The sequence below is a fragment of the Phalacrocorax carbo genome, chromosome Z, assembly GCF_963921805.1.
Source record: "Phalacrocorax carbo chromosome Z, bPhaCar2.1, whole genome shotgun sequence".
NCBI classification, from domain to species: domain Eukaryota; kingdom Metazoa; phylum Chordata; class Aves; order Suliformes; family Phalacrocoracidae; genus Phalacrocorax; species Phalacrocorax carbo.
The window spans coordinates 69,168,405-69,181,377 of NC_087548.1; the positions used below are offsets into that span (position 1 = coordinate 69,168,405).

General features: G+C 48.5%; 1 protein-coding gene across 5 annotated transcripts in view; it reads left to right on the forward strand.

Annotated features, from left to right (window-relative positions):
- TMOD1 (tropomodulin 1) overlaps nucleotides 1-12,973 on the forward strand; it is a 30,048-nt gene that overhangs the window by 4,769 nt on the left and 12,306 nt on the right. For all 5 annotated transcript variants that reach the window (XM_064438465.1, XM_064438464.1, XM_064438466.1 and 2 more), the window contains exons 2-3: nucleotides 8,221-8,384; nucleotides 10,376-10,532. In XM_064438465.1, the coding sequence (XP_064294535.1) occupies nucleotides 8,265-8,384; nucleotides 10,376-10,532 (277 nt within the window). In that variant the 5' untranslated portion in view covers nucleotides 8,221-8,264. The remainder of the gene's footprint in view (nucleotides 1-8,220; nucleotides 8,385-10,375; nucleotides 10,533-12,973) is intronic.

Below are 12,973 nucleotides of genomic sequence, written 5' to 3' on the forward strand. Positions count from 1 at the left end.
AAGGGACCTCTGGAAGTTGTCAGTCCAGTGCCCTCCTCTGAGCAGGCCCAGCCTCAGAGCTAGATTAGGTTGCCCAGGACCTTGTCCAGTTGAGCATCAAATATCCCAGAACAGAGATACCACCAACTCTGGTCCCTGTCCAAGGGCTGCACCAGTCTTGCAGCAAGGAGTTCTCCCCTGAAGAAGTCCACTTCCGTCTGCTTCTCCTCACATCTTCGGTGTCCCAGCTTCCTGCTCATCCTGATGGCCCTGCACTGGAGTCTCTTCAGCTTGTCAAGACTTTATTGGGGGACATCAAACTGGGTGCAGCATCCAGCTGCAGCCTCAGTGGTGCCAGGCAGAGGGGACTACCCACCTCTGTGGACCTACTGGCTAGACGCTTTCTAGTGCAGCTTGGACTGCAAGTCTATGGGAAGTCTCTTGTAGCTTTAACAAGATGTTTCAGCATCTTGTACATTCAAGGTGGTGATACATAGCCCGAGCAGACCAACAGCGCTTGACACTGCAGCCTGGGTCTGTGTTTGTGGCTTGCTAAAAAGGTGCTTTCCTCTCTGGCTGAGAAAATCAGATCAGCCTAAAAAAGAATCTACAAATGCAGGAGACCATTCCCTTAAAAGGACTGGCTTTAGATATTTATCTTCCTTTCATTTCTTCGAGCCAAAGACTTGACATTTAGCAAGAACAAAGTATGTTCACTTGAAATGGGGCAAATACCTCACTTCCTGTATCGCAGCTACAGGGCATGTGGTCACCTGCAAGGCCACTGCTGGGCTCTGGTTGTGTCTGCCTGAGAAAGGACTGCTGGCTTTAGGTGTGACATTTGTACCTGTGTGCTGGGAGGACAGCATTCCTCTTCTGGCACACCTGCATTTAACTCTCTCAAGACCAGGGTAACTAGTGGCCGGAGGCATCCAGTGGTCAAGACTTTGGATGCTGTGTGACGACTCTGGGGACAGATCCAGCTCTTCCTGTGCTCCACTCTGCTTTGCAAAATTTGCATAGGCTCATGTTTTTAGATGTGGTCTCAGAAGGACCTGATACGCACCTTTCCCTTTGTTGTTACTGGATCTGGCCCTAATTTGTTTGTCCCTTCTTGAAACTCCTGGGAACTGGTGATGTTGGGGTGCTCAGTGACTCAAACAGCGGGGCAGCTGTGGAGTTGGGCTGTTGCACACCAGCATCCAGCTATGCTGGGATGCAAGCCCAGGGTTTGCAAGCCATCCTGTGAGCTACAGGACCAGCAGAAACTCACTTTTTGGTGGATAGATGTCCTTCATCCCTACAACCCCACTGTGTCTGCTCCAGCTCTACCACTTGTAATGCCTCACCCTTTTCCAAGTGCTCCTGGTACCCTCCCTTCTTCTAGACATCTCTGCAAATGCCCTGGCTCTCTCCTTCATCCCCTGACTGTTAGCCAAAGGAGATGCCTGGGCTTGCTCCGCTTTACATCTGTGCTAATGGATCCTTCTCATGCATGTGCAGCTTGACAAGGTTTGAAGCCTGTATGAGATTTCATCAGAGATACCTAATGGCTTTAAGCTTTATCAGAGGACTGAGAAGCCACATAAAAATATGGTCTTTATTTAGGAAACCAACTGGAGCTGATTTGCTCCTCTCATCTGCACAGCATGCCTCTTGGATTTACACCAGGATGATTCACTGAAGTCTAAGTGTATGCACAGAAAGTGCTTAACTCCTCTTGATTTTGTAGGAAATGGTCACTTGAGGTATGTATAGTTTCTTTAAAAAAGCGCTGGTATTTATCTTTAAAGTTATGCTAAAAGCCAAAGAAAATAAAAAAGAAATTGTAGCAACTACAGAGGTGTTGGTGGACATTGGTTTATTATTTTTATACTGTAAAAGTAATAGCGCTGAACTTTGACTCAGGTTTATACTTAAGCTATGAAAAAATCTCATCAATCACTTCCCTGTATGAGTCAAATAGGAACTGATCTCAAGCCAGACTATCCCTCACGAGGTTAACTCCTGCGTCCGGTGCTGCTTAAAAACAGCTTTCATCCTGAATATCTTTCTGCCTTCAGAATTGGCAATTTTTCCAAGAATCATCAGTACCTATGCTGGTGACACTTGATGGACACCCTCTTATCTCAGAAAACAAGACCTTGGTCTTCTTTCTTATTTCAAATCAATGAAAAAGTTTCCTGGTAGATTTGAGGGTTGTTTGGTGGGGGGGAATGTTCATTTCTTCAGCCGTGGCTCTCGTTGGCCTCTGCCTTTTGCTGGTGATTCAGTGTTACTGGTGACTTGGGATGCACCAAAACCTCCCACGTGCTGCAGTCCCTGGCTGTGGAAGTGACAGCCGTGTGCTGCAGCCTGCCACGAAATGCTGAAATCAGGATCAGATTGGACTGATAACAGAATTTATCACCGAAAAGCCTTGTATCTTCATTGAAGTTAGTTTCTCATTCTCCCCATGTATGTATGAAGACAAAAGGGCTTTCTGTAATTTCCTGCTGTTAGCATGCTGTGCACATGGGAGTTGTGCAGTTAGAGGCTGGGCTTTGCAACATGTGCGTGTGCAAGGCCGCCATTGCACTGCACTACACAGCACCCAGGGGAAACCAGTCTCTCTGTCTTCTCTATGACGTTTTTGTGTTTTCTTCGAATTTGTCTTGCTCACTGCTCTTTCTGTCACTTTATCCCATTCTGCTTTCCCATTTGTTCTTTTTCCTGGGGCTGCCAGAGCACTGAGGGATGACCCGCAGGGTCATCCAACTCAGCAGTACAAGTGCTGCTCCACAGCCTCCCCGAGCAGCCTGCTGCAGCCCGAGCCCATTGCTGCATAGGGCACAGTGGTCCTGCGTGGGTCACATTCCCTGGGTCTCCACTGTGAGGAGATCAGTGCTGCTCTCGGATTCTGGTGCCCCAAAAAGAGCACAGTGCTGTAAGGGGGCCGTACCAGTGCAGAACAGTGAAAGGAGTATTTCCAGTGTCATATGGGGTGGTTTTCATTTTCACTTGTTCTGCAGTATTTGTTTGTTCGGCTATTTTCAGAAAGAAACTGTTCTATCCCCCTCATAATCACAAATGTTGCCTTTTTGTTTGGTTTTGCTTCCCTATATTCATGATAGGAGCAGTCTTCCCCGTAGATGACCTATGGTGTGTGTTCAGCTCCTATCTGATTTCATTTTTCTCCTTGAAACTTTTTATTGGTCTTCATGCATGCCAACTTCTGTGGTCTTCGGACTTACAAAGTGCAAGTGTTTGGCCTGTCTTCTAATGTGTCTGCTGAATACTTTGGACAGTGAGAGCTAATATCTTGCTAGTCATATGAATTTCAAATTTTTGAGGACTTAAATAGTGTCAGTCTGTGCAGCTTCTGTATATTACATATATATTTTGTTGTGCTGAATGATTGAATGCAAAGTGTATTGGTAGGTTTAATGAAAAATAGCAAGAAATCAAAGCTGCCATTGTAGGAAGGCATTGAGAATCATGGAGTCACAGAATGGCAGGGGCTGGAAGGCACCTCTGGATATCATCTCAACCAACCCCCCTGCTTGAGCAGGCACGCCCAGAGCAGGGGGCACAGGAACGCATCCAGGCGGGTTTCAAATGTCTCCAGCAAAGGGACTCCACACCCTCCCTGGGCAGCCTGTGCCACTGCTCTGGCACCCTCACAGGAAAGGAGTTTTTTCTCATATTGAGGTGGAACCTCCTATGTTCCAACTTGTGCCCATTGCCCCTTGTCCTGTCATTGGGCACTAATGAAGAGTCCAGTCCCATCGTCCTGACACCCACCCTTTAGATATTTATAGCTATTGATGAGATCCCACCTCAGTCTTCTCTTTTCCAGGCTAAACAAACCCAAGTCTCTCAGCCTTTCCTCATAAGGGAGATGCTCCCGTCCCCTGATCATCTTTGCAGCTCTCCACTGGACTTGCTCAAGCAGTTCCGTATCCTTCTTAAACTGGGGGGCCCAAAACTGGACACAGTACCCCAAATGTGGTCTCACTAGGGCAGAGCAGAGGGGGAGGATAACCTCCCTCGACCTGCTGGCCACACTCCTTTTAATGCAGCCCAGGATACCGGTGGCCTTCTTGGCCACAAGGGCACATCACTGGCTCACGGTCACCTTGCTGTCCACCAGCACTCCCAGGTCCTTCTCAACAGAGCCGCTTTCCAGTAGTTCAGCCCCCAGCCTGTACTGGTGCATGGGGTTGTTCCTCCCCAGGTGCAGGACCTTGCACTTGCTCTTGTTGAATTTCATGAGGTTCCCCTGGGCCCAGCTCTCCAGCCTGTCCAGGTCTCGTTGGATGGCAGCACAGCCTTCTGGTGTATCAGCCCCTCCTCCCAGCTTGGTATCATCAGCAAACTTGCTGAGGTTACACTCTATCCCATCATCCAGGTCATTGATGAATATGTTGAACAGGGCTGGACCCAGCACAGACCCTGGGGAACACCACTAGTTACGGGCCTCCACCCACATTCTGCCCCACTGATCATGACCCTCTGAGCTCTGCCGTTCAGCCAGTTCTCTGCCCACCTCACTGTCCTCTCGTCCAACCCACACTTCCTTAGCTTGCCTGTGAGGATGCTATGGGAGACAGTGTCAAAGGCTTTGCTGAAGTTGAGGTAAACAACATCCACTGCTCTCCCTTCATCGACCCAGCCAGCCACGCCATCATAGAAGGCTGTCAGGTTGGTCAAGCATGATCTTCCCTTGGTGAATCCATGTTGACTACTTCTGATAACCTTCTTGTCCTCTACATGCCTGGAGATGACCTCCAGGATGAACTGCTCCATCACCTTTCCAGGGATGGAGGTGAGGCTGACTCGCCTCTAGTTTCCCGGGTCCTCCTTCTTGCCCTTTTTGAAGATTGGAGTGACATTGGCTACCCTCCAGTCCTCGGGCACCTCTCCTGTCCTCCACGACCTTTCAATGATGATGGAGAGTGGCTCAGCAAGAACATCCGCCAGCTCCCTCAGCACTCGTGGGTGCATCCCATCGGGGCCTGTGGATTTGTGAGGATCTAGTTTGCATAGGTGATCCCTCTCAACCAAGGGGAGTTCTTCCTTTCTCCAGATTTGTCCTCTCTTCTCTGGGGGCTGAGATGCCTGAGGGCCAGCCTTAGCAGTAAACACCAAAGCAAAGAAGAGAGAAGAGATTTGATGGAACAGATTTGTGGTGAATTAGGGTTAAGTCTTTCCTGAATGTCCAGAAGTGTGTGCATTTAAAATTTGAATATAATACTGCAGTTGTGTTAGAGGATCTTGTTATTTTTTGGGGGTGCAGGTACAGGGGGGGCCTGTGTTAAACCATGCTTGAACCCTAGCACGGGTCAGAGAGAGCTCTTTGTGGAGGTGGCTGTTTCAGCACATTGTATAAATGAAAATAATTGTGCTTAGGCAGAATTTACCTTTCTTATTTTTGGCAGTGCAAAGCCCTCTTGCCTTTTACAGCAGACAGGCTATTTGCTTTTTCTCCCAGCACTCATTAGCAAGATAGGGTAGAAGAGGGCTGGGATGTGGAGATAAGGGACAGCTAGTGAACATACTGGTCCTGGAGGCTGTGCTGGAGGATGAAACACTAAACCCGCTTGTTTGGCGGGCTGGGGAGCAGTGCAAAATGTCCTGCAGCTATGGGCACAGTTAGCGCTCCTTGGGAGCTGTGCTGAGTTGTTGGCACCATCCGGCTGCACCAGCAAGGCTGCGAGGGCACTGCCCCCTCCCAGCAGCTATGCTTGGGGTTCGTAGCAAACGAAATTCTCCCTGTGGGGATTTCAGCTGTGTTTCAGTATGCTCTGCACCTGTCCTGAACCTTCAAAGCCTTTGCTATATGCAGCCCCAACGTCACATCTCTGCAAGATCCTTTGAAACCTGGAGCGCTTTCCAGAGTGTTGCCTTTGTGCACTGACATCCGATGTCTGTCCTGCCTTTCGCCTCTCGGCGCTGACAGTCTCCATCCTTCTGGTGGGAGGCGACAAGGTCAGCCCTGCCGAGACTGCACGCAGGTCCCAGCTGAGCCACTGCTTGCAGGCTACCCCTGATTGCTAGGAAGGGTCTGAGGCTGCCTCTGGGAGTAGACGTCGCCAAGCAGCCAAGACAGAGATTGCCATGTGCATGGCAGGTGTGGGTATTTTAAGCCATTACAGGGAATTTAGCACCCTGGGGTGCTTTATCGTCTGCCTTCCTGCCTGCTCTTAGCTCCAGCTCCTTCCACAGCAGAGTAGTCAAAACTAAAAATTGAATGTGAAATACAGACTAGTCATGGTTTGTGCACTTCAATCTAAGGTCACAGTGTCACAGCACATCTCCAGATCCAGGTCTAGGCTGCTTTTCTAGATCTCCTGCATCAAAGTAATAATAATTGCTGTAACAACAAGCATTGGTTCATGGGTAATGGTGATAAAGGCTCTGCTTTTTTTCTATGCTGACCAGAAGGGCAGTCCTACTGGGGCTGAGCTGCTGGATGTGGCTCCTTGCCGGACTAGTGCATGGTTGTGTGGCTGCTGCACGTCAGTCTCACAGCTCAAGGAGCCTTGCTCTTACTGCTGCAGGGGACTGGTAAAGTGCAGGAGTGCTGGGCTCCCCACTGCCTCGCTTAGCCAAACCCACCAAGCCCCAGAGCCAGTGCTTCCTCCTTCACCCTCCCACTGCCCTCAGCCCTGGTGCCTGCAGGTTGACTGTTGCTGCGCGGAGCAAACCAGCCTGACGAAAAGCTGACTTTCATCCTCTCAGCTCCCAGCTGTGGGAGCCTGGGCGGCTGTTCCTCCCATCAAGGAGGCACTGTCTCCTGGCGCTCTTCCTCTAAGTGGCGAGTGGCAGGAATGCGAGTGATGCAGGAATTGCCATCACACCAGTGGGAAACCAAACGTCTGACCAGATGACGGCTCTAAATTTAAGGGCTTGCTGTCAAGCCATGTGTGCGTTGATGTGCCCTTTTGTGACCAAGCTAAAGATAATTTTCCTATCTGTAACAGCAGCTGCGTTATAAGTTGTATAAAGAGACTTCTCCACTAATGAAGAGCGATCATAAGAGCATGACCTGCCCTGAGAGGATGAGCAAAGCTGGAGAAATATGACTCAGAGAAGGGCTCTTATGCTCCGCAGAAGCTGAAAAGAGGCCATTTATAGAAACTCAAACAATGTTTGGCTCCTTGAAAAATGCACGGGTCTTGCTGTTATATTAATGTAAATTCCACTTGAGAGAATAGCAAAACTTTATTTAAACCATAGGAAAAATCACTTTAAATTATCTAGGGTTCAATATTCTCTGCAAAAATTGAGACAAAAAAATGTAAAGTGCTGTGGAACAGAAGGAAACTTTCAGCAAAAAAGCAAAGTTGGATTCACTTGTGTCTGTTGTAGTGAGTGTATTTTTAACCCACCTGCATATTTTGAACAAGTTGACCTTCACAGGAGGACTACTACAGTCTTCTAGAGCTGGCAGAGGTCCAGTTATGTGCATGTGATTTTGTATGGCATTTTATATTAGGAGACATGGGACAAACCCCTGGGACAGCAGAGATTATCTGGATAGGTCATTTAGCATGTTACTCCCACTTCTCTTCTTGAAGGGTTGGTTTAGATGTGCAGCAACACTCAGGTCATCTGCTTAGCTTGCAGCAGAGCAAACACATATTGTCTCAGGGAAGGTAGGTCACTAAACATCATATTTAACTGGCAGCCTCCTGAACACGAGTAGATAATACTCCCTGATCTCCTTGTGGCTTTAAAACATGGGAAAAAGTGCCATGCACTGTAGCCTTGTGGAGGTTTGCAGGGCTCAATGATGCTACAAATCTGTTTTCCCACCTGGTGGCAACTTTGTCTGGAGTGCCATGTGCAGGGAGGTGTTACTGGGGGCTTGTAAGGTCACGAGAGCTGCAGAGTTTATGTTTATGGTTTATTGCCCTTCAAGGAAATAAATGCCTAGGACACTTGGTTAACATCTAACATTGCTTGGAGAAAGACATCTCTAGCCAGGGTCCTGTACAAAGTACTTCTCAGTGCTGCCCTGTAAGTCTGAGACAGGGCAATGTGCTACTGAAATTGTGCCACGCTCATGACTATGGGCTGTTACTTGCATGTAGGGTAGGGACGGGGGGGCCCTGAGCAATCTGACCTGGCTTTGAAGTCAGCCATGCCTTAAGCATAAATCTTCTGCAACTCTCTGGTATTCAGCATTCCCAGGCCAGCCGGGCTGCAGTGTCCTGTTTCATGTATTCAGTGTTACGCTTCTTGTTTTCATTTCAGGTCCTGTTTCGGCATAAAAGTGAGATTCACGAGACGCCTCTAAGATGTCTTATAGAAAGGAGTTAGAAAAATACCGAGACCTGGATGAAGACAAGATCCTTGGAGCTCTGACAGAGGAGGAGCTCAGGAAGTTAGAGAATGAACTGGAAGAGCTGGATCCTGATGTAAGTCATTTTTACAGGAGATGTGCTAGGTGGTAAATCTCAGTAGATGTGGAGGAATTGGCTGCATTAGTAACCTGTATTTAAGTGGGATCCTTTGCAGAGCCTGTACTCAGTCCAAGGATGGAAGAGACAGTCCAAAGATAAGCAGTAGCAATTTTGCCGTTGCAAGCGTGGGCTACATTTGGGACTTTGTTTTTTGTGATATTCCCCTGCCCTTTCCCTGGCATGCAGGCTCGGGTGTGATGAGCACTGTGATTTGTAGCACCACTGAGAGCCACTGCTGGTGCAGGACAGTAAACCTGCAGAAACTGGATCTCTGCTTCTGATTAGGCCACCTTGGAGGGAATGTTTTGGGTTTTGTGGGTTGTTTGGGTTTTTTTTGGTAGCAAACTTCAAACAGTCTATATTTTCCTTCATTTGGGCAGAAATCTAAATCCCAGAGTTTTGCAAAATTGGACAAATTTTTTTTAGCAACCTCCCATCATCAGTAGGAGCTGCACATATGCAAATGCTGGGCCTTCTGGAGGCCAGTAGTGAAAGCTTTTTGGAGGCAGTGTTGTCCTGTGGCCCTAGCAGGGGATGTGCAGAGCCAACTGGCAGGCCTCTGGGTTACGGCAACGTTAGATGATGAGGCTGGGCACTCATCACTTGCCAAGTGAGAAATTGTTCCTGCAACACGCAGTTAGTGTTTCTGGGGGAAATGATGGGCAGTGTAGATTGCATCATCAGTATTTTTAATTGCAACATGGGAAAATAATTAAGAGGTGGCAGGCTAGCTCCTGGGATTATGCGTATGAGCTAATGGGTTGGTCACAGCTGCCTCAGAAGACACAGAGTCAGGCAGCATTCTGTGAAAATTGCAGAAAGCTAAAATAATCACTAACATCTGTCTGTACAGGTGTAGCCTGAGTACAGGTGTTAAAGCATGAAGATTGCATGGTGACCTGTCATGACCTCAGGCATGAAGCCTGAGGAAGCAAGCTGTTCCCTATGCCTCCCTGCTTGTGCATTAGCACAGTTCTATTCTGTTGTCATCCAAGGTGGCCTGAGTCTAGTTGCTTCCTATTAGTCATTTTTCTTCCCAGGCTTTTCACTGATGCAGATTTAAATTATAATGAATTACTTTTATTAGGTGGGCATGGAAAAATTTGTGTGTTGTTCAAAATCGCCTTTGGCTGTCCTGAAAAGTAAATGTTAACTTCTATCCAGCAAAGCTTTAAAGAACATGCTTAGTGTCAAATCTGGGAATAGTCTTACTGCATTAAGGCTGTTCTATATTTAAATATAAGCAGGTGCTTACGTGCCGTATGTGTCAGGCACAAAGCAACTTCCCGTGGTGGCTAATGTGACTGAATAACGAGGAGGCAGTTCAAAAAAGGGCTGATCTTTGCAAGGGTTTTATTTTGCAATGGAGTGACCTTCTCTGCGAGACCCTGCCCGCAGTTTTGTGATGGATCATGAAAGGCAGAAGAGACCACCACAGCCATCTGCTCTGCCCTGTGAAACACCATGGGATTTCCCTGAACTTATTATTGTTGGGACATGTGGGGCCTGTGGGCACTCTTTCAGACACATGTAGGGAGGAGAATATGGGTTGAGTTTAGTAGCTTGGCTCTGGCGCTGTGACTGTTGTGAAGAGGCAGTAGAAATGGTGAGAGAGTGGGAAGAGGCCAGGAGGAGCAGGAGGTGATGGCTGAGAGCCCCCAGAGAAGGGGCTGGACCTGCTGTTGTAGAGGAACACCACTTGGCAGCATGAAGATCTTGTAGTGGAGCCAGCATTTGAAATTGGAGGGGGGTAGGAGCATCATGTGTCTTAGGTGATGTGGAAATCAGTGGGGTTGGATAGAGATAACCTTTGACACGAGGAGAAGCAAATTGTCCAGCAATGTGGAAGAAAGACAGTGCAATGAGGAAAGTGGAGGGGAAGAGTGTTTGCTGGATGGGGATCATGGCCTGCACAGATAACCTGTGTTTCTCTCATCTGTGCCTAGAACGCATTGCTGCCAGCAGGGCTCAGGCAGCGGGATCAAACGCAAAAGCCACCAACTGGCCCATTCAAAAGGGAGGAACTCATGGCCCACCTAGAAAAGCAAGCGAAGGATGTTAAAGACAGAGAAGACTTGGTTCCTTTCACGGGTGAAAAGAGAGGTATGGTCATCCTTTGCACCCATCTGAGTGCATCACGATGAAGGCACATCAGTGGGTGCACAGGAGAAGGGTTGTGTCTGACTCACGTTGCTAAGCACAACTTCATTTTGACACCACTGGGGTGGTGGATGTGCTGTCTCTGCTGTCTAGCCCCAGCCGAGGCTGGCTAATATGCTGGGTGTGCCCAAGAGGTCCATACGCTTGCTGATTTGGGTACCACCTGGTACGTTGTTAAGTGATGGACAGAGGCTGTATCACTGTGCGGCCTCTTTCTGTCCCCATCCCACTGCAGCTGTATCAAGCTCTGGGGAAGACACCATCTTCTGTCCTCTTGTTCTTCCTCTGCCCTGTCCTCCTGTGAGCTCTGCAGACTGTGCTGTCTTTCATCATTGCCCTTCATGCTCCATCCCTACACTCCGAACCTCATCTTGGTGTAGAGAAACTCCACAGCTCCTCTCAGCTGTGACGATCCTAGCAGTTCCTCTCTAGTCTTCCTCATCTCTTGACAACCGCAGCCTCATTCCCCAGTCTCCTGCAGCTTGCATATTCCTGTCTGCCTGCACTGTGCCCTGCACTGGCTGCTGCAACCCTGCTCTGTGAGGCCCTTGGGCCTGTGAGCAAGGGGTTTGCTCTGCCTCTTCTCTATCATCTCCCTTTGACATTTTTTTCCTGTTCTCCTGGGACATGTCCCATTAGCCAAAGGACTCTCCTGCTTCCATTAGCACTCTGAATATCATCTGACATAGGACATGGTCCAGTCAGTCCTTGCCTCTGGGTTCCAGGAGCTTCTCAGCAGCTTTCTTCTGCTGTTGTGTCTCCCTCTGTACCATGGTCCCCGTGCAACAGAATATCTGGTTCGCAGCTGTTTGCGCTACTGGTTGCCCCACATCAAAAAAGAAGCGCAGGGAAATGTGGGCATGTGAGCATGTTTCCCAGCTGAGGTCTTTCTCAAAGGTGCCTCCTTACTGATCCACATGCCTCTCTCAGAAAGAGCTTGTGTTAAATCTATTTAATAAAACTTGAGGTGGTATTTTTAGCAAAGAAAAAAGAAGAGTTCTCCTTGAAAGAAGTAAATCAAAAGGGTAAATTCAGTGCTATCAAGATTTAGCAACATCAGACATACACCAGCCCAGTGCTGGCTACCCACCTGGCTAGCCCAGCAGGTAGTAGCAGTGCTCAACAGGAGATGGAAGTATATCATGCATTTTGGTCTTCAGCTTGTGGTCTGAGCTAATCATATTTCAGTCTGATGTGATCTCAAACACATTAAACATATTTTCACTTGTAACACATTGACTGTGAGCCAAAGATGGTAAATCATATATTCACAGTTGTGGCAGAGCTGGAAATAAATCACCACGTTTGTAGTTTGGAGGGTGATTTACTAGTTTGCCATGGGAGGTGCTTTCCCTGGCTGTGCTGCTGGACAGAGTAGGAGTTGGTGTGTGCATACATGCTGTATTATGATACACAATGCTGTGTTTGCATGCACCATTTAATTTAAAGTTCAAACTTGTAATAAAGCATGACTGGGATATGAAACATTCTAAAATTAAAACCCAGAAGTTTTGATGACACTGAAATGTCAAAAGGAGTTACTGTGTGACAGCAGAATTAAGTTTGCCCTCTTTTTCCTATTCCCTTCTGAACCGATCAGATGGTGTGTACAGTTTGCCGAGCTGTGTGTCTTGTGGGACAACGGCTCTGGGTCTCCCCAAGCTAGAGCTGAGGGGGCCAGCCCTCCCCAGACATTTTGCTGCAGAGTACCCAGTAGGTGCCTGGCTGTGCAGGCACACATGATACTCTGCCTGTTTTTGTGAGAGCAGCTGGGTCTTGGAAGGCAGACTCCTGTCCTCTTCATCAGGGCAGCAGCGTGCAGGCAGGAGATGGGCTGTTTTGCAAAAGGCTGTTTATAACAGCCTCCACTTTGTACCAGGGGAGCCCAAAGTGCAGTTGCTTATTCCTTGAGGCTAAATTTAGCCCCTTCTGTTTCTGCACATCCCTGTTTCTCCCCTTTGGTGCCGCTGACTCTGGTTTCACAGCGAGGGACAAAAATAGTCCTGGCTGGCATGCCAGGCCGAGAGCTTTGCACTTAGTATCTCTCTACAGTGATCCTGGACTATTTCAGGGGAGGGGACTGGTCTGAAGTGTTCTGGGATCCCTCCTCCTCCTGTCCCACAGAAGTGCTGGGTTTGCCCAACAGACTGCTCCCTGCTGTGATATGTTAAAACACCACAAGCCTCTCTCCTTTCTTTGATGGCGGGGGTGGTTGCAGGTGGATGCCCTGTTCTGAAATCTCAGGCCTACCCATTCAGTCTCTGCAAAGATATCTGCCCGCCCATTGGCAGTGCGAGCAGTTAGGAGCTGGGAGCAGCCATGCAGTGCCATGAACCCCATCCACTGTCCCACACCTCCCTGGGATGCAGCCAGCTCCAGCAGAG